The 27,829-nt window shown below is 43.5% G+C and overlaps 1 protein-coding gene across 1 annotated transcript; it reads right to left on the minus strand.

The window, feature by feature from the left end:
* Positions 1–11,680: 11,680 nt before the first annotated feature.
* NPY (neuropeptide Y) lies at positions 11,681–27,660 on the minus strand. Its single transcript, XM_083405275.1, has 4 exons — positions 27,539–27,660; positions 25,723–25,910; positions 14,810–14,890; positions 11,681–12,195 (listed from the first exon to the last, which is right to left on the minus strand). Exons 2-4 carry the CDS (start codon positions 25,908–25,910, stop codon positions 12,171–12,173), a joined length of 294 nt encoding a protein of 97 aa, XP_083261401.1. The 5' UTR covers positions 27,539–27,660; the 3' UTR covers positions 11,681–12,170.
* Between the last annotated feature and the right edge of the window lie 169 nt (positions 27,661–27,829).

Consider the following 27,829-nt stretch of genomic DNA (forward strand, 5'->3'; position numbering starts at 1 on the left):
GCCTGCCTTGGCACACAAACAGCATTTCTGGTTCAGCCAGATAAGGTAGTCCCGTTGCAGCTGGAGTTTTATGCAGTTCTAAATACGATTCATCACTTCAATGTAGATTTATCAAAAAAAAAAAAAACAGTGCATCAAACACATAGTTTACACATCAGACGTCATCATACTATTTTCTTCATTCCTCAGTGTTGGTTTGGAGGCAGGACACAACAGCAAATTACACACACACAGACCCCGCACTCTGCCAGCTATAAACGTAAAAAGGACTGCTCATCATTTCTGAGAGAAGTCGCTCACCCACTCAGTTTGACTGATGTGCTTTGCCTGAAAAGAGGCACCCCAGTCTGGCCGTGGCTGCTAACGTTCTGTGAATAATTTTCATTTTCTGCCCTTAACATCAGTTGATTGGGGATCCTGTCTGTAGCTTCAGGGACTTGCGAGAAGCAGTGCGATAAGGAGCAGCCCTGATGTGTTAACTCGCAGCCAAATTAATAGCAGTTGTTGGGAAATAGTTTAGGCGGTGACTAACTTTCTCACGGCGACAAGCTCAAAGAGACTTTGCGCCATCAATTTCCAACAAAGTTTTAGCATATGGTTGCAGTGATAACCCACGCTCATTAAATAATCTGAGTTTTCTATAAAAAAAACCCCACATGTCCTTTCAAATAGAATATGATGTTTCTGATATTAGTTTCAAGCCTGTGAAATCTGCCTGCACAAGGAGGAAATTAATTTGCATTTGTCCTGGCTCCCAGAAGGCACTTAAGTCCCACCTTTTATCAACAACAGAATGGAGAGATGATGGTGCCTGTATCATACAAACCAATCACCTTCGTCTTACCAGATTTCCCCTCCAATGCGTCTTCAAGCATTTGTGATAGAAAATATATACATGTGGATCAAAGTGTGTTTGAAGAGCAAATAAATATGAGAACAGCAGCCACTTCAGTACTTCAACATTTCCACTTGCTTCCATGCTCCTTTCCCTCATAAGCAAACAGTTTGCTCTAAGACATGACAGCACTAATATTAATGGAATCTGTAAATTTGCACTGTGCAATTAATATCAGAATCCAAAATCTTGCAGCATTGTCTGAAACACACCTGTTATAGCTCAGAATCTTTTTCTGAACATGAGTCCACATAAAAGGAGGGAAATAATGAACTTGTTCATTGCTGTCCTCAGGCTTCCATAACAGGTTAAGTAACTTTTGAAGGAAATCCTATCCCTTCTTAGCCTCCTTTTCCCCCTGAGCCAAATTGGCCCTGGATGCTCTTTTAAGCTTTTGCCCATTCTTGGGATCATTCCGGTAGCTCCTCTTTGCATTTGTCCACATTGCCTTTATCGTTTTTGTACAGGCGTGATTAAGGCCAAGGCTGCACGCAAGCCCATGCTGAAACAGCAGCTTCCAACTTATTTATATTTTTTACTCCTTTTTATGTTGCTCGGATTTCCATGCAGTCCGGCAGAAGTACTTATGAGCTGTTTCAACACTGATTGAGTCATCAGTCTTGCCCCATCTCCCATCCATCAAGCAGCGTCTCTGCCTTAAAAAAAAATGCATGGACATTCAATCAACCAAATGTTCTTTTGCCCCCTTGTTTATTGACTTTCACAAAGGAAAGGGAAATCAATGTTAAACAGTTGCAGAATTGCTCTGAAAATGGGAGAGAGGGAGGATTAAGAAATCTGAGTGTGTAGCCAATCACTGTTGTGCACAGTCAAATTCCAAAACTAAATTGGTGGAACTGTTGGTTTTTTTCTGTTGGTGTCCCAGAAAAGGAACAAGTTTGTATGACAAGGATGTTGTGTAGTATGTACACCTCTTGAGCAACTCCATCTCAGCTCAACCACTTGAACCAGAGTAGGCATTTTTTAAATATTAAGATTTTCCTGTCAATTCTGCAACAAAAATTCCACGATCCCTTTTCTCAATGTATTGTTCCCATCTTATGAGTCTCCAACCATGGCAAATAAAAAAAAAAAAAAAATCCAAACCCCACAGTATTATTATGGATAGTTCCAGAGCAATAACTGCCTTAGTCTGTTGCAGCAAAGTCAACATTGATTCTTGTGACGTGTTACAGAACTACAGTATTCTAAACTTTCATGGACTAGAGCTTATATCACACAAAAAATTAAGTGTTTACAATGCCATTGTTGTTATGACTAGACATAACTGATAGTGGTGCTGAGCTAAAATTTCCTGAGGTTCCATTCTCGTTGTGAAATTTGCCACCTTAGGGGTGGGAGAGATGGTTACAAATAAGCCCTTCCTTCCTTCCTTCCTTCCTTCCTTCCTTCCTTCCTTCCTTCCTTCCTTCATGCCTGTTTGCAATTACCTTTCTCCATCTGCTGCTTTAGTACCTTTAAAAAAGAACTTGAAAGTCATTGTTATGTATTCAGTGGTCTGTGTTTATCTGAGCTTGAGTCTGGACTAAGGAATCTGAGCTCCTGTGTTCTGATTCGATACATGATGTCCAATCACAAAACATTTCAGGATTTGGGCCACTGCCATTGGCCCTTGAACTCTGAGTCATGATTCGCAGCTTGGAAGTTTAGACAGCCAATCACGTTGGGAGTGGGAGTGGCCCAGGCTTTCAGAAATGTATGTAAGCAGTTGCTTTGCCCCTGTTTCCCAGTTATGAAGGTTAATAAAGGTTCTTGCTTTTCTCACTGTGTCTTGCCATGTGGCAACCCACCTGCACTCCAGGCAGCTTATTCACTGCCTGATTCCAGTCAATCCAGCATCACAGAGTGAACATGATGACACAGGTAACTAGGTTTGGACTATGTGGTAACTCAAGGCAAACAAAGTCTCTCTTTCCCCTCACTCTGAACCAAGAAAAAGGAATCAAGCTGTGGGGCTTCGTTCTCTACCAGTGCTACAGGGTAGAATGTGTTTGGGGAGATGCATTTGAACTCATATTCAGATACACAACACATTGAAAGGAATGCATTACAAACAGATGGCAACCACACTCGGATGAACATCTGTGCTTTACCAAATATGGGTGTTATCCATCCATTACTTGCAGTAGGATTTGCATTCATATGTTCCTCCAGATGCACAGTCCCCATCAATTTCCCTTTACAATTAGTCAACTATATGCAACTGAGCTAAGAGGGACGCGGATGGCGCTGTGGGTTAAACCACAGAGCCTAGGACTTGCCGATCAGAAGGTCGGCGGTTTGAATCCCCGCAATGGGGTGAGCTCCCGTTGCTCGGTCCCTGCTCCTGCCAACCTAGCAGTTCGAAAGCACGTCAAAGTGCAAGTAGATAAATAGGTACCGCTCTGGCAGGAAGGTAAGTGGTGTTTCCATGCGCTGCTCTGGTTCGCCAGAAGCGGCTTAGTCATGCTGGCCACATGACCCGGAAGCTGTATGCTGGCTACCTCAGCCAGTAAAGTGAGATGAGCGCCGCAACCCCAGAGTCGGCCACGACTGGACCTAATGATCAGGGGTCCCTTTACCTTTACCTTTTATGCAACTGAGCATCAGGATGAAGGCACATGGACCCTGTTGTGTTGACAACACTGGTCCATTGCCACTTCCTCTGATTTTTGCATTCTTTCAGAAGGAGGCACAAAAATGGCTGAAAGGAGGATGTCATTATGTGAGGGCAATCCATCATCCCTGTTTCAGCTCAATACAAAGTAGTAGGGCTGCTACTGCTAGTCTCACATGTTTTCACATGCACTTCACATCTCCCAATTTCTATAAAGTTAAAAGACAAGCGTACAATGCAGTATTAGAGGCTGAAATTTCAGTCTCACTGCATATCAGTCTCACTTTTATTCTAGCCTGCACTTTTGGAAGGAAATCCATATTATCTTTGTAATGATTCCGCAGTGCAATTATCTCATGAGCTAAAAATCCTAGGTAACATTAGAGGATAAACCACACGAGATTTGGATCCATTGTGGTTTACCGTATGGCATTCATTAGTCTTTGACTCCTGGTTGTTGTCATGGATTTTAAAGAGCTGGAAGAAAGTTTGATCTATTCATTGATTTGTTTTCTACCTTCAGAACCACTGCAATACAATAAGAACAGGTAAAAACCACACACATTAGGGAAAAGAAGTAGAGCTTTCTTTTGTAATTAGGTTTCAGACCGTAATAAAGCAATCCTATACATGTCTGCTCAGAAGTAAGCCCACATAGTCCAGAGGAAGACTCACTAGTTAGTGGATATTGGCTTGCTGTTAAATATTATCAAGGCTGGGATTAAGATGAAGCATCCTTCTCTATGGGACTTGCCAGTGGCTGCGCTGCCATTTCAAAGATCACTTTCCATTCTTTTTAAAAGAAAGAAATGGAGCGATGCAAATGAAATTATTCACACCATGGCCCCATTATTTGATGCCTGTCACTTCAGCCATTCAACGGCAGGCCATCTTTTCCTGTAATTGCTAAGTGGAAAGAGCAATAATTTTCCATCACAACTCAGCAACTGATTGAGCTGCCTGCATAATTGCTGTTGAAGTGCCCAACCACTTTTGTATCGTGATGACAGTAGCCATAGACATGATTCTTCGGTGCATCTGTTCTGTACTTGCATCATCAATGAATCAGGGTGCTTCACAATTGAATTAAAGAATACAAAGGTCAATCCAACAGCCAGTGGAGAGGACAAAGAGCTACAAGGAGTTACTTCTTAGGCTGCTGTGAGTTACAACATGGGCGGGCCCATCAGGGCCAACCCTACCATTAGGCAGATTGAGACGCCTGTCTCAAGGGGCAGTTTCTGAGGGACACAGAGGGGACAGAGCTGTGTGCACTATAGAACCTGTCCAGCATATCCTAAGTTAAATGGCTGTCCTCAGGTGCCGTAGAGCATGCGGTCCCATCACCAGCATTGTGGGAGTCCAGTTGACATCTATACATGGGATATTTGCCTCAGGCAGCAAAATATCTTGGGCCAGTTCTGGGGCTATTTGTCAACTCTGTGCCTTACAGCACAGTTCTTTGTAAGTCTACTCACAATTCTGGAACCATTGGAAATATTTGCCAATATTGTTGCTGTTATTTTCTTTTGCTGTTTTAAATTATTTCATTGTTTTATATTATGCATTCTTAATTTACTCTCTCTCTCTCTCTCTCTCTCTCTCTCACACACACACACACACACACACACACACACAGTGGATGCTTGGTAAAGGCAGTATAGAGATCCCTAAATACAATGAATAAATAAGGCCCACTGAGTTCGGGGGCGGGCCTTACTTTCAGTAAAATGGATCTACGTTATGAAGTAAGTTAAGTAATGCAGATTACTATCTATAAAGGCCACCATCACCCATGCAACCATTCAGCCCAGAGTCTAAAATTACCTAACTGCACTACTGATTGTAGCCTTAGTTAAGCATGAATTAGCCATTAGGATAAATACATTATAGCGGAGTCAAGACTTCAGTTAAATTAGGGGATGTGCTGTAATGTAATTTGGCCAGCGTCACTGCCTCATGGTGGAGAGTGTGGGCTTATTCATGCATGCACTTGATATCGCTTCCGTCATAGCAAGACATAACAGATAGTTCCTTAAGGAAGAATCTATATAAACTGAAACATGTTAAATTTTAGTTTGTAAAGCTTAGTTTTATTTTTTTAAAAAATTAAACCACTTTAAGAATGCTTTTGATCAAATCAGCTGCCAAAAAAAATGATTAAGAAATATGATTGTAGAACTCCTCCATTCTGCTTCACTTTTGATTGAAGATTGAAATTTGCAAGGCATTTAACAAGGGCAAAGAGGGTAGGTAGAGTTTTATCCATGATCATGTGTGACATTATGGGCACTATCCAATAGGTGCTTGTGGCTCTCATGCAATTACAGTCCATGAAATATTCACAGCAGTGCTCGTTGGTAGAAAAATTGCATTTTCCCAGCAGCAATACTCCGGTCTGAGTGCTAGGTGGAACAAAATCTCCTGTCACCTCAAAGAGAAATGCAAGATTGAGACACCACAGCATTCCTTTTGAGTGAAAATGTTCAAGTGCTCCAAAGCAGCTGAATAATGACTCAGTTTTTTGTATTAAAATGAATAATCCAAAAAGACCTGAATTATTTTAATGAATAACTCATCTTTCAGTTATCTATTAATGATTACATTGGCCATTCTTTTGTCAAGAAAACTCCTTCTAGAAGGAGAATGCTGTTGCATCACTAATCCAGAGCTATGACCAAAAATGCCTTAATCTGGGGTTTTGAGGTGCATTCAGAACACCATCTGAAAAGAAATCTGGTATGTTCAGAGTTGAGGAATCCCTCTTGTTTGCCTGGCTGGGGAGGGATGGATTTGTGCAATGTGCATAGGTGCAAATTCTAGTATGTGGGGAGGGGACTGAGCCTACCCCCTTGAAGACCTGGGCCTTGAGGGGCTTCCCTGTGGTGGTGGGAGATGTCACCAGGCCTCACAGCCCAACATCACACATATGTGTCGCATGTGTGATGTCATGCACACATGGCAAAGTTCCTGCCCCCCCCCAAAAAAAAATATTGGGCGGAACTTGCTGCCTCTGGATGTGTGAGTTTGTGTGAAAACTAGCCCACTATACATAGGGGCCCTACACATCCCTGGCATGTGGCCCTTGAAAAGTTGCCCAGGAGTGAATGCGGCCCTCCCGTTGAAAAAGATGTACAAATCAAAGGATCTTTATGAATTCAGGCAGCTTCCTGTGTTGCATAAATAAAAGAGTTGTTGTGCCAAACAATGTTGTAGAAATCAGTGCGAACTCTCTTCTTTTTGTCTTGTGCTTTTAAACGGTTTTAAGAATTGTCCGTGCTGTTTTTAATAGGATTGCTCATTTATCTATTTAAAAATATTTACTGTGTATGTTTAGTTCTGTTTTCGTTTATGCTGTGAGCCACCTTGGGTGTGCACTGGGAGAATCTAAACAGAATAAAGAAATGAAGTAATAAATAAAACAATTATAAATTATCTGTGTATATTTGGGTAGAGGTAGATATAAAAGAAACATTTAGTTTTGCAGCTGGTACTGAACCCCCCAAACATTTAGCAAAGAGATATTCCAAGATGGCAGCAATTGATAAGGTGCTACAGGTGGCATTTCAACAGATCTTCTACATGCCATGTATTGGACAAGTAAGGGGGTATTATGTTGGCTGAAGAATGGAGGAAGATGGCTTTTGAATAAGTGGATCAGAGGCTTCAGCTGAATTCCCTTAGGAAAAACAAAATTTTGTCCAAAGAGCTCCAGAAAGTGGCTGTTAAAGTGATTGCTGCCTTGCCCTGGGACAACTGCCCAGTGAGGATCCGCAATCAGTGTGCTCTGACATCCCGTCCCTAAGTTGTAGCGTGGTGATGGATGCTAAGCTGAGTTGTCTTCCGCCATCTGGCTGACCACGTGCAGCTCTCTGGAGTACAGAGAGCAATGTGGTGAAGCCACCACAAGGTTAGCAGAGCACATAGGAAATATCGGGATGAAGATGTGGATTACAGTGGTACCTCTGGTTATGAACTTAATTCATTCTGGAGGTCTGTTCTTAACCTGAAACCATTCTTAACCTGAGGTACCACTTTAGCTAATGGGGCCTCCCACTACCACCGCACCCCGCCACACAATTTCTGTTCTCATTCTGAGGTAAAGTTCTTACCCGATGTACTACTTCAGGTTAGCAGAGTCTGTAACCCAAAGTGTTTGTAACCCGAGGTGTTTGTAACTTGAAGTACCACTGTATACTCATGTCTAGTGGTGTCAGGATTCTGTCAGAGGCTCCCGACTGGTTGCCCAGGAAAGTATAGCGACAAGGAAAAGTTTCTTAATGTCCTTTTTTATTTCAATCTTTGCAGAGAGAGGCTGTAGAACCCAGCCTCTTGGATAATGGCGTTGTCTCGAGTGAGTCTCATTTCTCCCACTTCCTCATTTGTCACTTCTATGGGTACTGCTACATGCCCTCTGTCTTTGAGCTCTTTGCTCTCCTACTTTTAAGCCTCGCCAGGTTCTGGGAGATGGAGCATCTGGAATGCTTTCTAATGACAATGTGTCAGCCAGGTGTTGGTCTGGCTCTCCTATGATTTGCCAACTTTCCCCCTCATCTGCCTCTGAGCTGTGATCTCCCTCAAACTCCTGTTGTAAATCTATATTGTCTTCCTCTTCCTCCTCCCTGGAAGGAGGGGGAGGCGGTCTCCACCATTCCTCCTCTGCCCAGTCCCTGAGAGGTAGATGCTTTGGGACTAAACTTATTGAGCTTTTACAATAAATAATTGGGTACCATATGCAAATGAACCCACGTACAGTTCTTTTGGGATAGGTAGGGGGAAAATCAGAATTTAGTTGGGAGTTTTGTTAACTAATGCTCAAACACTAATAGCAGGTAAGTGGTGTGCTCTGAACATCCCAACCAAATCAGAATTGTTTAGTAAAATTGGTATAATCTGCCAATAATGGCAAAATGAAAGGAAATGGTTCACTTAAGGGAAGGTAGATAAAGAAATGAGCAGTGTGGGAATCGATGCTGCCCTTTATTAAGTATGTGGAATGATAACATCAAAAAAACTTATTTAAAGCTATTCCCTGCTGTCATAATTGATCCATTGTTACTTCAGTCATTTATTCATACAATAAAAAATTATGTAATATAATGTGAATTTATAGAGAGTATTATATATGTGTTGTATTGAATACATAATCTTAATGTAGAATCATCATGAAGGGAGCGAGTTGATTTTTGAGGGAACGTTAGATTGTACAGTAGTGTGTAACATGTTATGTGCAGAGTTTTTTTGGTTTTTGTATGTTTATATAATTGAATCAGTAAAAACCGAAAAGTTGATCATCTGTAATAATTGCCCACCTATCAGTTTCACTGTATGTACAATTTCACTGCGACACCATGGCCAGTCATTGAGAAATAGACATGTGCTGCCATCATGCATGAGCTTAATGCAATTCCCTATGGAGAGCTGCTCCTTGGGAAAAAACCCTTGCCTTCCATAAGAGTCCTCACTGAGATGGAATGAAGGCAAGAATATGTTGCTTTCTTAAATAACTCACAGCAATATGGCTGAGTACCTGTTACATAAGCATAACTCAAGGTGTAATCCATCGCATGTTGACAGAGCAGCCATGAAGCATGTGTTTCACCACCACCACACTTCCTCAGTATGCGTGTACGGAAATGCTGGTCTGCCACTAGGAACAGGACACCCACACGCACCTCCTACTGCACATGCGTAGGTGAGAGGAAGATCTGAGAGTGTCAGAAGGAGGGAACGGTCCTGTTTAGCCCTGTGCTGATCTCTCCACTGTGAGAGCCAGTGTGGTGTAGTGGTTAAGAGCGGTAGTCTTGTAATCTGGTGAACCGGGTTCGCGTCTCCGCTCCTCCACATGCAGCTGCTGGGTGACCTTGGGCCAGTCACACTTCTCTGAAGTCTCTCAGCCCCACTCACCTCACAGAGTGTTTGTTGTGGGGGAGGAAGGGAAAGGAGAATGTTAGCCACTTTGAGACCCCTGAAGGGGAGTGAAAGGCGGGATATCAAATCCAAACTCTTCCTCTTCTTCCACTTGAGGGACTGCCCCCACGTGGTTACTGAACCACGCTCTAATTTTTCACATTTGGAAATATCGCAGAAACCTTCCCAGTTTGTGGCATTCCCGGTTGTATCTGGAAACGGCACCGTTTTGTAACATCTTTTTGATTATGCATTGCGAACCTCAAATAGTAGGAGTGTTTGATTGAGCAAGGCCTGCAACAAAACATTGTAGGGAAGACTTTTCATGTATAGGATCTAGCCCATGAGTAGGCAAACTAAGGCCCTGGGGCTGGATCCATCCCAATTGCCTTCTCAATCCGGCCCACGGACAGTCCGGCAATCAGCGTGTTTTTACATGAATAGAATGTGTCCTTTTATTTAAAATGCATCTCTGGGTTATTTGTGGGGCCTGCCTGGTGTTCTTACACGAGTAGAATGTGTGCTTTTATTTAAAATGCATTTCTGGGTTATTTGTAGGGCATATGAATTCATTCATTTATTTTTTTCAAAATATATTCCGGCCCCCCACAAGGTCTCAGAGACAGTGGACTGGCCCCCTGCTGAAAAAGTTTGCTGACCCCTGATCTAGACAGACAACCACCCGCAGTCTGCCTACTTCCACAACAGCCCATTCAGTCTCCCCTCTGACCCCCTCTATCTTCCCTCCCAGTAGCAGGCAGTGGGGCAGCAGCAGTCACCTCACCTCCCATCACGAGTGTCATTGTGGCTTCCCAGGAGGGGGAGTAGGCATTGAGACCAGAACACTGCAAATGCACCGGTGGAGCCAATCCATGCTTCCACCAGTGCATTTGCACAACAATCTCACAGCCACCTTCCCTTACCTCCAGGGAAGCAATAGCAATGCCAGTGATGGGAGAGCAGGTAAGTGCCCCACCTTGGGACCATGACTGCTTCCCACAATAATCAGCCAGAATTCCATGGTTGCTAAATATGCTCTGTTCTCATGGGATGGTTCTGGTTGTCCCCCTGCACAAGGTTGCTTTCTAAAGGTTTTTTAAAAACTTCTGCAGACTTAACCGGCCTGGTACTCCTTCCCTCCTTTGCACAGGTGGTGATGTTTGGCTAAATAAGGTTCCATGCTTGGAGAATTGTTGGAGAATGCAGACTGTTTCATAATAAGGTAAAAGGTAAAAGACCCCTGGATGGTTAAGTCCAGTCAAAGGCGACTCTGGGGTTGCGGCGCTCATCTCGCTTTCAGGGCGAGGGAGCCAGCGTTTGTCCACAGACAGCTTTCCGGGTCATGTGTCCAGCATGACTAAACCGCTTCTGGTGCAACAGAGCATGATGACGGAAACCAGAGCACACGGTTTACCTTTCCGCCACAGTGGTACCTATTTATCTACTTGCACTGGTGTTCTTTCGAACTGCTAGGTTGTTAGGAGCTGGGACAGAGCAACGGGAGCTCACCCTGTTGCCGGAATTTGAAACCCCGACATTCTGATCAGGAAGCCCAAGAGGCTCAGTGGTTTAGACCAGAGCACCACAGGAAGATAAGAAAAGCTTCACTGGATCAGACCAAATGCATCCTGTTCCCACATGGCCATCCAGATATCTATGAATATCCCTCCAGCAGGACATGAAGGCAATATCAGTCCCTCTGTTGGATATTCAAAAGCACATGGCCTCCAATCCTGACGGTTGTATGTATAAATATAGAAGCCTCCCTCGATCTGGTGCCCTCCAAATATTTTGAACTACAACTCCCATCAGGTCCAGATTGCCTGCTAGGAATGAGAGTCTTGAGAGCCAACAGGTCATATGGAAGCCTATCAGCCATAAATGGTAGTGCCACCAGGGTGGAAGGAAGGAAGGAAGGAAGGAAGGAAGGAAGGAAAGAAAAAGGAGGGGTTACCAGGATCCTGGCAGGCCATACTTCAGGGCTGGTGGCCTATATTTAATTCCATTTAGTTGTGGAGACCTGCACTAAATGTTCACTGCTTTGAGCAACACAAATCTTTTCTAAACTCATCCTTCTGTTATCTTAAATAAAAAATAAGGGTTCTTTTTTTCAAAACAAAGCAGCAATAGGTTTAGAGCACTTTTTCAAATTGGTTTTGATAGTCTAATTTACTGGCTCAGGGAAAGTTTCTGTCCTCTAAAAATGCTATCAATATTAAGAGATTTGTCAAAGCAATAAATAATATTCTGCACACTGATTAATAAAATATGCACTTTCCACATTTTTTTATTTTTATTTTTTATCTCAGTTGCATCATGGGCAATAATTGTAATGGAACAAATAATGTTCTATAAAATAAATATTAAAAGTGAGTCCCAAGGCCAGAAAAAATGTCAAACAAATGTCACTTTTTACAACTACTGTACTGAAGTTGGTACTCTGATTGTTGTTCATGCTACTTGAGACAGTTAAGAGGTTGTAACTCAGTTTTAATAGCTTTAAAAAAAAGAAACCCTTGCCCATTATCATGGGCCTTTTTTTGACACACACATTTAAAATGTTACCATTTGGAGTGCACAAGTAATTTATTTAAACAAATGTATGTACAAGGAGAAGGAAGGGAGAACACTACAGAATTCAGTACGATGGCTGCATGCATTTGGCGGGTGTGATACTCCCAGCTGGTCTTCTTAGCAATGGGACATGAAGTGAAAACTAGGAAAAATACTGAAGATGGTTCATTCCCATCACCACATGGAAGGATCTTCGTACCTGTAGCACAGAGAAAAACATATCCTGGTGGTCAGTGAGAGAATAGAAATATTTAAACTGTTTTTCAGGGCTACTATAAGTTCACTCAAAGACATATGCACCAAGTGCAACACAATTCATAGACAAGGAGGGTTAGAAGTGAGATTTGTACACCGAATAATGAAAATAATAGTTTTATTTTAAGAACGTTCTAGGTTGAATCCAGTGAAATCCTTGCACGAGCAGACCAGTGGCGTAGCGTGGGGGGTGCAGGGGGGGCGGCCGCACCGGATGCAACATCTGGGGGTTAGGGTTAGGGGGCGCAAATCCATGGGTTAGGGGGCACAAATCCACGGGTTAGGGGGCGCAAATTACTTGCCTTGCCCCGGGTGCTGACAACCCACGCTACGCCACTGGAGCAGACCAATTTCTGCTTGCACCACAGAACTTCTCTTCCTTCTCCACCCTCCCACATGCACTGCCCTGAATCTGTTCTGGTAGATTTGGGAAGTACCCAGAGCACCTGGGGTCCAGTAGCACACAGAGGGAGAAGAAGTTCTGTGGTGTGAGGGGGAGATGTTTTGCTCACACAATGGCTTTGTTGGATGCAGGGACAGATGGATGAGGAGCCCAAGAAGAACCTTCACAGAGGAGGATGCTATTCAACACAGGATGAGCCGAGTGTCTGAAGGCTCTGGTGTTAATTTCCTAGGAAGGCATGGAAGACACATTGCCTGCCCATATATATCATGTGCCTTCTTCCTGGAAAGGAGAGTCCTCCACTCTGATTTAGGCGTCTGAATTTAATCCTACTGTAATGCAACCAATCCAGTAAAATCATTGCTTTATATACCATTGAAGAAGACCACAAGGTTGAAATGCACCTGGGAGCTTACTTTTTTATCTTTAATTTACTTAAAAATATTCATAGGCCACTTCTCAGGGCAATTCCCATCTAAAGTGGCTTTCCAACAGCAAAAGAAAAAAAGTAATAAAAATAGAAGTCAGCAACACAAATAACAAAAAACAACAAATGTATTTGAAATCAAAAGACCAATAGAACATAGCATTGCTCACCATATTAATTGGTGACTAGACTTATTTCTCTCTGTGTTGCAGATAATCACATTATTTTGTTAACAATGTGTTGAAAATTGGATTCCGTGTGTGTGTAGTATTCTAGTTTTGCCTTTAAAGTTTGATTATTTGCAAGTTGCAGTAGATGGAGTAAAAACTGTTTAATTATATTATAACGGATTGTTCCTTGCTCTGAAGTGAGTCTCACTACTGGCTGGCATCTGACTAAGTCTTCCTTAGTGTAGACCCATTGAAACCAATGGACTTAAGTTAATCAAATTCAACCAATTTTAAACATGCGTTTTTCACAGAATTCTTGAGCACTTGCTTAGCTCTCAGCCATTGAACCCACTGGCTTAGCTTTGGCAGAACATCATCCTGTTTGAATAAGGTAGATGCATGATGGCTTGGATGAAATTATATTCAGAGAGAGGGGGGGAGACAGAAGATATTTGCAATTCATTAAAGCCCAGTTCTTCGTGTAACACTCTGTACGTTTGTACCACAATTGCAGAATCTCTCGTATCTATAGCTCTACTCTGACATTATTTGGTTCACTGTTTGTCAACATAGGACAGGCATAGGCAAACTCGGCCCTCCAGAAGTTTTGAGACTACAGTTCCCATCACCCATGACCACTGGTCCTGTTAGCTAGGGATGATGGGAGTTGTAGTTCCAAAGCATCTGGAGGGCCGAGTTTGCCTATGCCTGACATAGGAGCAAGGAGTGAGGTCATGTTGAGTAGACCCCCTTCCTCAACAACTGTGTGTACAGCTTGGTCGTACATAGGGTGGAGACCATCGCATGTATATGTTGTATGCATGAAGGCTTCCCAGAGATCTGGAACCCTGTGCTTCTAGATCTTGGAGAACCCTTGTGCAAAGAACTATGCATGGAAAGTCACGATTCCCTACAGGCATTCATGGTTGTTGGGGGAGAAGCATTGTGGGTGGGGTAATTCATAGAATCATAGAATCATAGAGTTGGAAGAGACCACAAGGGCCATCAAGTCCAACCCCCTGCGAAGCAGGAAACACCATCAGAGCACTCCTGACATATGGTTGTCAAGCCTCTGCTTAAAGACCTCCAAAGAAGGAGACTCCACCACACTCCTTGGCAGCAAATTCCACTGTCGAACAGCTCTTACTGTCAGGAAGTTCTTCCTAATGTTTAGGTGGAATCTTCTTTCTTGTAGTTTGGATCCATTGCTCCGTGTCCGCTTCTCTGGAGCAGCAGAAAACAACCTTTCTCCCTCCTCATCATGATCCTCCTATTTGGTCTCACATTGATGAAGATTTATGTAAAGCTTTTGGCATGTAAAATTTTTTGAATGTAAACTTCAACAAATTCTATAGTAACTCCCTCCCCTCCCCGCCCTTTAGCTTTAAAGCAGGGGTCCAGAACTGGATACGGTTCTAGAATGTGCAAAGTAAAAATTAACCTCTTATTTGTTCAATTTTTTAAAAAAAAAAATTACAAAAAGAAGGGTTGGTAGTTTAGAGCAAGGGCTTAAGCAACTCAGTGATAATAATGATCACAAAAAGACTTTTATACATACCTAGATCTAGGAATATTTTCTGTGCTTTCTCTCAACAAGAGGTCGGAGAGCAGTGTCTCTGGGCTGGATCGCTTCCCATACCTGTTAAAGCAGTTTTGTTTTTTAAAAAGAAGTATCTTAAAAACAGATTGAGTTGAAACATTTCAATGTAAAAACATGACAAGGATTAAACCAGTCAAATGTGTTATCTGGTGCTTCAACCACACAGCACTTTCCTCAAATTTCCCATATAATGCAGTGTGAACACACATAAGGCCATAGTTCTGTGGCAGAAGCACATCTGCTGCTTGTAGGCATCTCCCTGGCATCCCCACAGGTAGCAACCAATGTGAAAGACCCCTGACTGAGACCGCAGAGCAGATGCCCACCCAGATGTTGCTAGACCAGAAGAGGATCATCTGGTGGGGTGAAGCCACAGCAATAGCCGTAGCATTGAACTCTTGTGCTTTCTTCTCCACCCTTCCCCACAAGTCACAAGCTGTTATCAAGTTGGTTCCAATAATCTGCACTTTCAGTTTTGTTGTTATCCTGGTGTGGTGAGCATGGCTAAAGAGTTAGTGCAAGTCAACTAATTTGAGTTTTGCTTCTTTGAATTGCACTGGCTGGTGGGGCAGCTATTTTAGCTTGCTAACAATGCATTGGGTACTGTGCAGAAGAGAAGTCATGCATTACTAAAAAACAGTGCTTTTTTTCAGGGCGTATTCAAGGGTACGCCGTACTGGCACCTTTTTTTTTTTTTTTTTTGAGATGAAAAGCACTGGTTAAAAGTGTAGCACTTACTGTAACAACTTCATGGTAAGTACCAGCACTTATATTTCTAGAAAAAAAGCACTGACTAAAACCACTTATCAATTTTCTTGGTCTAATCCCCTATAGAGCTGAATTTATTTATTTTTTAGTGCGGGAGTGATGGGTAAAAGAGAGGTATTTTTTTTTAAAAAAAAAAAGACAATACCTTATTCAACAAGGGACACTTGGTTCAAAGACGTGACACAGACAGAGGAAAAAACTGAAAGCATCTAACTCACGCAGATAAAATTCACAATAAACCTTAGTACATAACAATCAGAATGCTAAAAAATGTAACTGCTTGAAATTTCCAGAGGGCACAAAACACTACACCTTGACTTTTGTGTGCTTCATTGTGTGAGGAATACAGACTGCGAAGAGTGTTGGGAGTTGCATTCAGAAGGCTGGCTTTGTACTTTTCACGGATAAAGCAAACTTTCTTCAACGCCATCGCCTCCCTCTTACTAAACTGGCAGGGGAAGGGAGTGGCATTCTGTGGTTCTCCCCGGTGCCAAAATGTCTTGGGCTGGCCCTGCACGTGACTCTCCCAGCTCCTCCACCATCTTGCAGCTGTTCTCCACTTTCCAGCAGTGGCTGCGTGAAGCAGCTGCTTCAAAATCATAGAACTGTAGAGTTGGAAGGGACCCTGAGGATCATCTAGTCCAACCCCCTGCAGTGAAGGAATATGCAGCTGTCCCATATGAGAATAGGATGGTATGCACCCTGGAAATGATCTCTTTCAGCTTCTGCCTTCTGGAAGAAGGTACAGGGCTATAAAGACTAGGACTAGCTGCCTGAGAAACAGTTTTTATCCAAACATGATTTTGGTTCTAAACGCAGTGTAAGGTAGTCTCTGCGGGAGTATATTGTATTTAATTATGGGGTATCAGAGTTTTTAGGGGGTTAACCAGGCTGGGATAGCAGGCTTGTTGGTTTTTGAATGACTGGTGTTGATTTTTTCAATTTTGTTGTTCTGTGAGGGACGCGGGTGGCGCTGTGGGTTAAAGCCTCAGCGCCTAGGGCTTGCCGATCGAAAGGTCGGCGGTTCTAATCCCCGCGGCGGGGTGCGCTCCCGTTGTTCGGTCCCAGCGCCTGCCAACCTAGCAGTTCGAAAGCACCTCCGAGTGCAAGTAGATAAATAGGGACCGCTTACTAGTGGGAAGGTAAATGGCGTTTCCGTGTGCGGCTCTGGCTCGCCAGAGCAGCGATGTCACGCTGGCCACGTGACCTGGAAGTGTCTTCGGACAGCGCAGGCCCCCGGCCTCTTTGAGTGAGATGGGCGCACAACCCTAGAGTCTGTCAAGACTGGCCCATATGGGCAGGGGTACCTTTACCTTTACCTTTATATGGGACAATGACAATAAAGATTATCGTATTGTATCAAACCTGCAACCTTGGCATTATCAGCACCATGCTCTAACCAACTGAGCTATTGCTCACTTCTATTAGAACATATTTGCCCTGTTTTATTTGTTGCGTTAAAAAAACCCCAAACCCATCCTTCCCTCACATAATTCCATCTTCCTCACAACAAGCCTGGGAGGGAGGGAGCCAGGTTAGGTTTTGAGTGTGTTACTTTTCTCTAACCAGGTTAGGTTTTGAGTGAGATGGGCGCACAACCCTAGAGTCTGTCAAGACTGGCCCGTACGGGCAGGGGTACCTTTACCTTTACCTTTACTAAAAGTAATATGTATGCCATATATCATTCAGCCTTACAGAAACCAAAGTTCCTATTTTCCAGAGAGGGAGCAGAGGCTGAAAGACATAATTTTAAAACCCTCTAGACTTTGGAGGGGGGATATAGTGTGGCATACCTGAGAGGGCAGAAGTACAATTTATTAAACATGTACAGTGGTACCTTCGGTTACGTAAACTTCGGGATGTGAAAGCGGCAAACCCGAAATTATTTCATCAGGTTTTGCTGTGCGCGAATGCGCAAAGTGGTCCTCAGGTTGTGGAAACCTTGGGATCCGACTGGACCTCCAGAACAGATCCCATCTGCATCCGGAGGTACCACTGTATTAGAATTCCCATGGTACTGTAGAACAAAGTCTAACTAAGCCCAACAAACTGTCTCCAGAGGATTTTAAAAAAATATCCCAGTCAGAAAATCCTCGGAAGCTCGAAAACAGGACAAGATGGTGATAAACATCCCTTGCTTGTCTCATTTGACCATTGATGGACACGACCATGTTAATGCCACAGGAAGACCCATAGCTCAGTGATAGGGCACATGCACTGCTTGAAAAACGTCCTAGATCCAATCCCCAACTTTGCTAGGTAGGGCTCAAAAAGACCTACAGTGGTACCTTCGTTCCTGAATGGCATAGTTGCCGAACAAATCAGCTCCCGAACACCACAAACCCGGAAGTAAGTGTTCCTGTTTGTGAACATTTTCCAGAAGCCGAACATCCAACACGGTTTCTGCTTTAACGCAGAAAGCTCCTGCAGCCAGTGGGAAGCTTATATCTGAAACCGTGAAGAGCCACTGTCCGTCTGGGTAGCAGATAATACTGAACCACAGGGACCAGTGGTCTGACTCAGTATAATAAGTCTTCTTGCTGCGCTTCCAATAACCTATTTTCAGTATTATTATTTTTAAAAAACTCATTTTCCCCATTGCAATTGTACATACTAGCTCCACTATAACAAAGGCATTCCCTTTTGCATTTAGCCAATGAGATTTCTTTATGCCATACAGACAAAGCATTTCTGAAGTGAAGAATCTGAAGAGAACCAGCTGCTTTAATCAACCACCCATACAATAATTTAATGAAGCATAATGCTAAACTCAAATGTTCTCCAGCCCCAAATGATCTGAGGCTTGCTTCTGCTTCCTTTCTCCAGTGAATTGAGACATGGCCAGAGCTTCAGCGATAGAATGAGTTAATATCCTTAAGGAAAATGCCTGGGCTTTTTATATTAGTTTACCAAATTAAGACTCTGATCCTGCTGCCCATTATAAGCCAAAACCCTCGTTGATGTCAATTAATAGTACTTCTGGATGATGTCTTTCACAATAAAGAGGAGATTCAGCTGCATTAAATATAATGGAATTCAAGCAAAATTGCCACCCACTCTTGCTTGAATGCCATAAACCAGGACCCCAATTTAAAAGGAGAAAATCAGCTCTAATACCATGAGACTTGGTTCATTTGTTAGGTTGCATCTTGCAGTCCCAAAACAGATGTGTTCTCTAGAATTCCCCCTCACCATGAGGTATTTTTTAAAAAAACCTAATAATAATAATAATGTATTATTTATACCCCACCCATCTGGCTGGGTTTTCCCAGCCACTGTGGGCAGCTCTCAACAAAACACCAATAACAATAATAAAAAAGCAACAACATCAAACATTAAAAGCTTCCCTAAACAGGGCTGCCTTCAGATGTCTTCTAAAAGTCAGATAGTCGTTTATTTCCTTGACATCTAAAGGGAGGGCCTTCCACAGGGCGGGCGCCACTACCAAGCAGGCTCTCTGTCTGGTTCAACAAGGCGTCTTATGGAACTATTTTTAAAAGAACAAACTGGAAACCTACCTTTGCCTGTGGGTTGTTGGGGGTTTTTTTATATCATCTCATGAGTGAATAACCCTAACCAGCCCTATGTCTGTTGACTCAGAAGGAAGTCCTATGGAATTCCATGGGGTTTACTCCTCCGAGGTACGTAGCTGCTTAGGGTGGCAGCCAAAGACTGTTTTGATCTCTAGTTCAGTTTTCCAAGAAGAACCAATGGTGGCAAGATGCTTTTGCTAGAGGTGGATTCAGGTGGTCATGTTATTTGTGGAACAATTGCCAGGGATCGGGGCAAATTTTGGTTCGCTTCACTATGCAATTCACACTGTCTGAGACAGCAAAGTTTCTAAATTCCAGTTGCTGGAAACCACAGAAGTGGATCTTGCCTGGGAGCTTCTCACAGGCATTTGACTGGCCACTGTGTGAAAAGGATGTGGGGCTAGATGGGCCATTGGCCTACTCCAGCAGGGTCTTCTTATGTTCTCTCCTCTGAATGTTATGGTGCAGTTCTCCAACCCAAAGACAGGCACAAGATTGTGCATATATCAGGAGGGAGGGAGCACAAAAATGCATGTCGCAACACACAAATATACATTATGTTGCAGAAAACATGTGCTTTAAATAGGCCTCGAATGTGTGGTGTGAACGCAGCCGACATCACAAATCTAACATCACTGACAGGCACTGCTGGAGTTTCATGAACTGCTAGAGTGCTGCTGAGCCATGTCACATGGGGAGAAGGAAGAAGCTGTGGGCTGGGCTGAAAGCAAAGCTTTTGAGCTGCAAAAATCTACCAGTGTGGGTTTTTTTTGGGGGGGGGACCAACACACACACACTCTTCTTGTTGCTGGTAAGGGGTGTTTGAATGTTATGTCGTAAGAAACGCTTTTGAGATCTTTCTCATGGTGTAAGATATTTGGCACATAGAAATCTCTCAGACGGTACGTTCACAATGTACACACCAGAAGGCCCTGCATTATGGGGATTAAATGGGTTATTTCTGTTAGAATTCCTGCTCCATGGCTGCAGTCATGGGATTGTTGTCTTTCACGGTATATGTTTTGACTCCATAGAGTGGGAAGTGACGGAGACAGGATGTTTGTATTACTGTGTTCCGTGAAGTGGGACTGATGTCCTTTGTTCTTTTTCTCTTTGCTGTCTGATGCTAGAGAGGGAGGGAGCCATGTTGCAGTGCTCCGTGTGTGTTTATATGTAAATAAAATAGATTAGCCAAAATGCTGAGTTGCTGAGGTCTGTCACGCATGATGCGCAAACTCTGCAGATCCCTAAGTGTGCCAGTGTCGGTAGGCATCGGTCGCCGTGATGTTTGGGCTGAAGAAAGCTTTTGAAGCTCCCGAACGAAAGACCAGGAGGGAGAGAACATGCCAGTCGGGCATGTATCTCTGCCAGGGTCCTACTCGAGTGTAGGCTGAACTCCTGACAATTTCTGTATGTTGCTGGTCTGGCTGTTCCTCAAACACTACAGCCCTAAGCCTGTATAGGTGATTCTTAGAAACCAAACAAGGCACAGAGGATGGTTGGAAAGCCAGCTTCTCCCCTCTCTCTGTTGAATCATCTCCCACTGTGGGAAACACTCAGATGAGAGATGAATCAGACCAGAGGCCCATCAAGTCCAGCAATCTGCTTTCGCATCTACCAACCAAACACCCATGGGAAGCCCATAAGCAGGGCTTGAGCGGAGTGGCACTCTCCCACTCAGGATCCTGTCATCACGATACCACCTTCAACACTGAAGGCGGTATATAGCCATCATGGTTAGTCACCATTGAGAGCCTGATCCCGCCCCCCACCTCCTGAAGTTTTCCAAGTGCCTTTTTTTTAAGCCATCAAAGTTGGCAGCCATCACTGCATCTTGTGGCAATGAATTCCATAGCTCAACTATGCCCTCAGTCTTTCAGCATTCAGCTTCGTTGAGTGATCTGGGCTGTTCATTATGTGAGAGGAAGAAAAATGTCTCCCATTCTGCTTTCCCTACGCTATGCACAATTTGGCAAACATCAGTCACATCCACCTTTGCTCTCCTTTTTTCTACAAAGCCCCAAACCTTGTAGCCTGTTCACTTGGATCCTATCAAAGGAACAGAGGGGCACAGGGCTGAGATCCTGTTTTGCGTAGCAAGACAGCTTGTGTCTTCTTCTACAAAAGGAGATGAGGGCTTGAAACAGACAGAGGTTTGGTATTCCCATTTGTTTCTTGTTTGCCTTATGGGTGTTCTTTGTTGAAAAGTGGTACCTTCCATCCTCTCTTAAAACCTTTTCACATGCAAGGCTTAAATCAGGTTTTGTTTCAATTGTTCCTTAATGGAAATGTACAATTTATGCTGGTTGTAATGTACATTTCACTTGAAAAAACGGCCTGTTTTCTATCCAGGATTAATATTTATATACGGCAAAAATTGTGAACGGTAAGCTAAAGGCATTCCCCCCCCCCAAGTCTTCTGTAGAAGTGGTCTAATAGACAAAATATACTGGTGGCAGTGGCGTAGCGTGGGGGGTGCAGGGGGGGCCAGCCGCACCGGGCGCAACATCGGGAGGGGGGGCGCTCGCACTCGCAGCTCTCTGCCCCTACCTGGCTCACTCACTCTCTCTCACTGCAGTGCTGGCTGTGCGAATCCGATCCGAGCCGCCGGGTCGCCGCCCACTGTGGAGGGGAGGGTGCCAGGTGTGCGGTGCGGTGCGGAGAGAGAGCGAGGGACTATCTGGGGGAGGGACAGTGCAGCGGGGGGGGCGCAAATTACTTGCCTTGCCCCGGGTGCTGACAACCCACGCTACGCCACTGACTGGTGGAAACACATTTTCCCACTTCGTCCTCTTCTTATGCCTGGCACTTTGATGTGGAATCAATTAATCTGAATCATAAAATTGTAACATTGGAAGGGACCCTAAGGGTCATCTGGTTCAACCCCTGCAATGCAGGAATCTCAACTAAAGCATCCATGACAAATGACCATCCAACCTCTGCTTAGAAATCTCCAAGGAAGGAGAGTCCCAGGGGAGTCAGTGCCACTGTTGAACACCTCTTATTCCATCGCTTCTAAATGCTTTGCTATTTGTTCCTTATTAAGGAATGGTTCCTTATCTAGTATTAAAATACTGTGCAGTATTCCTTTTTCAAGTTAATAAAGAAATACAGTTAGCTCCTTTTCTCTTCCTTCATTTCTCATTTTTTTGACAACACACACAGGGACGGGGAGCTGGCTCTTCTGGCCAGAGATGGACAAATCGGTCAATTTCAGTTTCTCTGTGTTCCTAATTTTTCCACTATTATGTTCTGTCCGCCACATTTCTGCATCAGTCTGGCAAATATTTTTGTCAACACATTCAGTGTACCTTTCTCCTAATATAGACGTTTTTGTATGCAGTTTTCCCTAATATAATGCAATTTTTTAGCCTTTTTCACTAACGTATGCGTGTTTATGCACACTCTCACTTAATACACTCATTTTCAGGTACGTGTTTTGGCATTGCAAAATCCTTTTTTTAAAAATCACATTTCAAAGGATAGCTACATTTCAATTCACGTGTTGCTTTCGGAAATGTGAACCAGGTAGATTTGCATTAAAATATGAACCAAATTTCTCTCTCACCCACAATTCCAGTGTGTGGCATACCGTATATGCAATTTTCTTACAGTACCACAATCTGTTCCTCTTTTTGGGGGGAGCTCTTCAAGTACCAAACCCTACAAAGGGCTGGAATTTCACACAAGGCTGGATTGTCCAGAAGAACAATCCTGACTTGCTCTTTGTATGAACACATGGAGAGATGTGATAAAAATAAAAGGACGAGCGAATACAGGCAATAGTAAATATACCTGAAAAAATTGCAACGATTACTGGAAATTGTGCTTGTTATATCTAAAATCCATTGGCTCACACGGTAGACTTATTCTTGTGAGCACATGCCATTAAACTCCTTTTGATGAAAGGCCTTTCCAGTGGGCTCTTCATCTGGGGGGGGGGTTTAGGGGGGACATATTTTATTGCACAGACACTAAGTTACCAGTTTGCTAAGGCGTCTTTAACAAGATGAAATGATCATTCTGCCTTCTAATTCAATCCCCCCCAACTGTGAGAGCACAGAACCAGTGGCAACCTAATTAAAACTATCTCCTCTGGTTTGAATAGTAACTCAATTAGGACATGAACCAAACCTGGACTGTGTTGTAATCACTTCCTGGGACTAAATGGGACAACATCTAATAACCATTTGAATTAAGTTATTGTGGGCATCCAAATGGAGAGATTATTAATCGAAATTTTAGTTTTCATTTGAACTCTGAAATTGATGCGATAGAAGAATATCTCTCTCCCATTGACCAGGATGCAATCTTTTTTCCCCTTTTCCTAAAAGGATATTCCAGCCTAATCTTTATCATACACACATTCTAAAGGCTTGTAACTGAAGATATTTAATTTCTTCTCCTTCCATTTTTAAAAAATGCACTTTTAAACAAAAAAAAGCTTTAAAAGTGGAGAACAATGAAACCATTAATTACTATAAAATATAAGACAAAATTTATCCAAAGTAGTTCAATAAGTACATCAGAAAAAGGGATATATAATCCAAAGTTGTTTTTTAAAAAAACAAAACCTTTTTTTTTTTTTTTTTAAATCTACTGCTTGCCTAAACAAAAACGTTTGAACTGTTTGAATGGATCAAGTTTCTGCTGGATCTAAGGCAGCATAAGGCTCCTCTACTATAGGAACACAGGCAGGGAATAAGTGTCATTGGAGAATGAATGAAAGCATTTCTCTTGTGACCAGCTTCCCGGAGAGGTTGCTAAATGGTGTTTTTTGCACATGAAACATTAAACAGTCCAAGCCTATGATTGTTTATTCAAATTATGAACGTATGGAACAAATATCCTGCCCTGCACTTTCTGCAGCAAGTGTCACCCTTCTAGTCCTTACATTTATAGATACCTCCATTAGGCTGGAATGAAGGGGGAGTTTTAGAAGATGACAGCGGTTTGGAAGAGGCTTTGCTTCCCATGGTGAACACCAGGGGTAGCCAATATGGTGCTCTCCAGATGTGCGAATTCAACGCCCATCTGCCCTCTCTAGCTTGGCCAATGGTCAGGGATGATGGGAGTTGTAGTCCAACAACATCTGGGAAGCTCCAGGTTAAAAATAATTTCTTAAAGTGTGTGTCTTTGTTTCTCAATTTGATCCATTTACATATTTACATGGTTTTATATGTATTGTGGTGGGTTTTGTGCATTGTGACACAGTTATTTTTATTGATTATTGTTTAGTAATTATGTAATGTAATGGTTAAGAGTGGATTTCTGTGTCATTATTATTTGCTGGTATTTTGAGAGTTATTTTTATTGGCTACTTTTATATTCTGATTGAATATTACTTTATTTGATATAAGTTGCTTATTGTGTTTTTATTACGACATTTTTTGTATTGGAACAAATTATCATAAAGTGCGTGATCTTTTGTTTTTTTTGTAAATTGCCTTGAGTATAGCAACATAGAAAGGCAGTATACAAATTAAAAGTGAAATGAAGTGAAAATGAAACATCAGCTGCCCCTTGAGGGGTGAGATTACCCAGTCATCAGCAGCAGCACCAACTGCACATCCACTGAGAGAGAAATAATAGCATTGCTTTGCACCTGAACTATTGTATTGCAACTATGAGGAACAGCTGTCTGCTTAAATTGCAACAGATGATCACTATTAGGACCGAGGAAGGATTAGGGTGATAATAGAAAAAACGCATGAATACAACAGTTAGGAATGAACCACATCTGGATTCCCAGAAGGAAAGGGATGAGCAAATAGCAAGTATGCAAACACCCCTGAGATTGCTATAGGTTGTAGGATTCTATGCATTTATTTAATTGTTGAGTAAAAGGGAAGATGTTCACCAGGTGCAGCTTGCCCTGCCATAGTGCTGCAGTAGTGACAAATGTGCAATGGTAGTAGTAGTAATAATAATAATAATAATAATAATAATAATAATAAATATTGCCTTTCTACACAACGAAGTAGGACCTAATAGCAATTCAAGGTAAAAAATAAGTGATAGGCTGCATTTTTATATTTCCATGCGGGATGAGTGGGTGTGCCACTAGAACAGGCATCCCCAAACTCGGCCCTCCAGCTGTTTTGGGACTACAGTTCCCATCATTCCTGACCACTGGTCCTGTTAGCTAGGGATGATGGGAGTTGTAGTCCCAAAACATTTGGAAGGCTGAGTTTGGGGGTGCCTGCACTAGAATGAGGCTGGGAGCCCTTCAAATATGTAGATCTTCCTATGTGCATTGCACATTCTGGACTTGGGCAGGCTATAAATCAGGGATGGCTAACCTATGGTCCTCCGTATCACGTTGGATGACGACTCCCATCATCCCTGACCACTGACAATGCTGATGGGAACTGATGGGAGCGAGGATGCAACAACATTTGGGGTTGGGCACAGGTTAGCCACCCCTGACGTAACTCACGATGAAGAGCTAACAATCTACCGCATCTGGCAGTCGTATAATGGATCTGTGATCCGTGGTAGGTGTCCTTAGCCATGACATCACTCTTGCCGCCCAGAGTGACGGTGGCGATGCCCCCTTTTGGCACCTACCTCTGTCGTGTGATGAGGTTGATGTAATGCCTCAGTGCCGAGTAGTATCTGGCCATGTCTTCTGCAGGAGCATCCTCGCCAGGGCTGTCCGGTTTGGATGGATATGCTTCTGCCAGAGTCCCCAGGCAGATCAGCAGGCACAGGGCAAGCGTCATCGCAGACAGCCACAACCGCATCATCCCTTGCATCTGTAGGAGACCAGGGAAGGATGCCGGGTGGAAGGGTGAGGCAAGGCAAGGCAAGGCAGAAAGCATCACATTAAATGTTTCTCGTTAACCATTGTTTTGGGGGCAGGGGCAGAAAGACAGTGAAATGAGTGGTCCCCGGTCCCTTGTTGTATTCGGAAGACCCCATCAACTAGCAAAACTACTCTGATTTATGGAATATTGTCTGTCCTTGACTAAATTTCTTCTAAAGCAAGACTTGCTGGGAGTTAGGTCTGCTTGGAGAACAAGCCAAGTGACCATCTAGTGTGCCAATTGGTTGTAGTTTCTTAATGGGGAGAGATGAGTGTGGTTTGTAGGTTTTATGGTTTGAACCGACTGCACTGTGCCCCTCACTGGAAAAAAAAAGTGAAGGGGGCATAGACATCTTTAAAATAGCTAAATAAAATTAATCACTCAGGATATGCTCCAAGACTGCATCATGGTGGTGTTGAAAATGGGTTCTGGGAGCAGGTCAGAGCAAGGCAGTCTAAATTCAGCCCTGTATTTCCCAAATTTAGAATCAGTATTAGACGACATTCCTTTTGGTTGTACGTTTGTTTGTTAATTAAAGCTCCAAAGGATTTTACAGAGTTCGTAAGTCGTTCTTTCATTTCTGCTGAGTAAAGAATAAATCTGGGAAGCTTAACAGCTTTCGCATCCTTTCTCCAAGTACATTGCTTCAGTCAACTTTCTGGTTTTATTTTATAGTCTCTCTTAAATTCTCTCTTATAAATAAATAAATAATAAGTCATCATGGAAACCCCAACAATCTTTCTCCAAGGTTCCTTTAGAAAAAGGAACAAACCCCACTGATCTGGCAAGTTTTTTTTCCTTTGGAGAAGGGAGTTTATGTTTGTAATAAGGAGTCTGGGGAAGAACTATTGGTTCCTCTGGCTCAGTATTGTGGACAAAAGCAGGTGTTTTGCTCTGCCACTGAACTAGAAGACAATAGACAACAATTGATGGGCTCCCAATGTTATTATGCCCCGGATCAACCCTTCGTGTTCCTCCTAGTGGTTCATCATAACCTTTCCCAGTGAAAAGGCTCAAACAGCCAGTGTCCATAGGAAGGGAACTCCAATCCCTGAAAAGCAGGCAAACGTGGGAAGGAAAAAGTTATTTTCACAAAGGAATTTGTTTAAAATCCAGGAATGGCGACTGAGAACTTTCAAACCGACGGGCGCCATTAAGGACTTGGAACTGATTGAATTCTGTGGGACAACCCTATCCACCGATCTACTGAAAAGTGAGTCCCGTGGATCCCAGCGGGGCTTACTCCCAAGGAAGTGGGTGCAGGCTGGCAGCCTTCTCCCGGAGCGAACTCTAACGCGAAGGAGGAGCGCGCGGAGAAAAAGTTGCAAGAAGCCTTGGAAACACGTCAAATCTTTGACGCGTGGAGAAAAGAGGGGAAACCCAGAAAGGGGGGGGGGAAATCTCCGCAGATTTAAGCACCGATGAGATTGGAAAGCTCGAGTTAAAACCCTAAAGAGGGGGCTTTCAGCAGATGGAGAGGAGAAGCGTCCTGGGAAACTTAGGAGGAGCAGGACAAACGGAGACCAAGGGAGATGGGGATGTGAGATGACGCGTGGGGAGGGGAGACGAGGACTCACCGTGTGTGTGGCTGAGGTTCTCTGGCAGTGCTGCTCCTCCGGAGTGTGGTTTGGGCGTCGCTTCCTTCTCGAAGTGGCTCCGCTCTCCAGTGTGGGGTTGCGCGCCTCGGCGAGGTTTTTTATGGCTTTTCCAGCAGGCGGGAGGGGCTTCGAGCGATCACGCAGCGCTGACTCCGAGCACCCCCTCCCCCCGTCTCCATCACCGCCTCTCCGCCTGCGCCCTCCTGCTGCCCTGGGATTGGCGATCGCTTGACATGGACATGGGGGTGGGGGAATCAAGGGGGAAGGGGG

The sequence above is a fragment of the Podarcis tiliguerta genome (assembly GCF_965153285.1).
Source record: "Podarcis tiliguerta genome assembly, chromosome: 12".
NCBI classification, from domain to species: Eukaryota; Metazoa; Chordata; class Lepidosauria; order Squamata; family Lacertidae; genus Podarcis; species Podarcis tiliguerta.

Coding starts and splice junctions, on each gene's coding strand:
- NPY (XM_083405275.1), bottom strand. CDS start 25,910: ATGCAAGGGATGATGCGGTTGTGGCTGTCTGCGATGACGCTTGCCCTG. Junction 14,891..25,722: donor AACCTCATCACACGACAGAG/GTAGGTGCCAAA, acceptor CTGCTTTAACAG/GTATGGGAAGCGATCCAGCC. Junction 12,196..14,809: donor GAAAATATTCCTAGATCTAG/GTATGTATAAAA, acceptor TCTGTGCTACAG/GTACGAAGATCCTTCCATGT.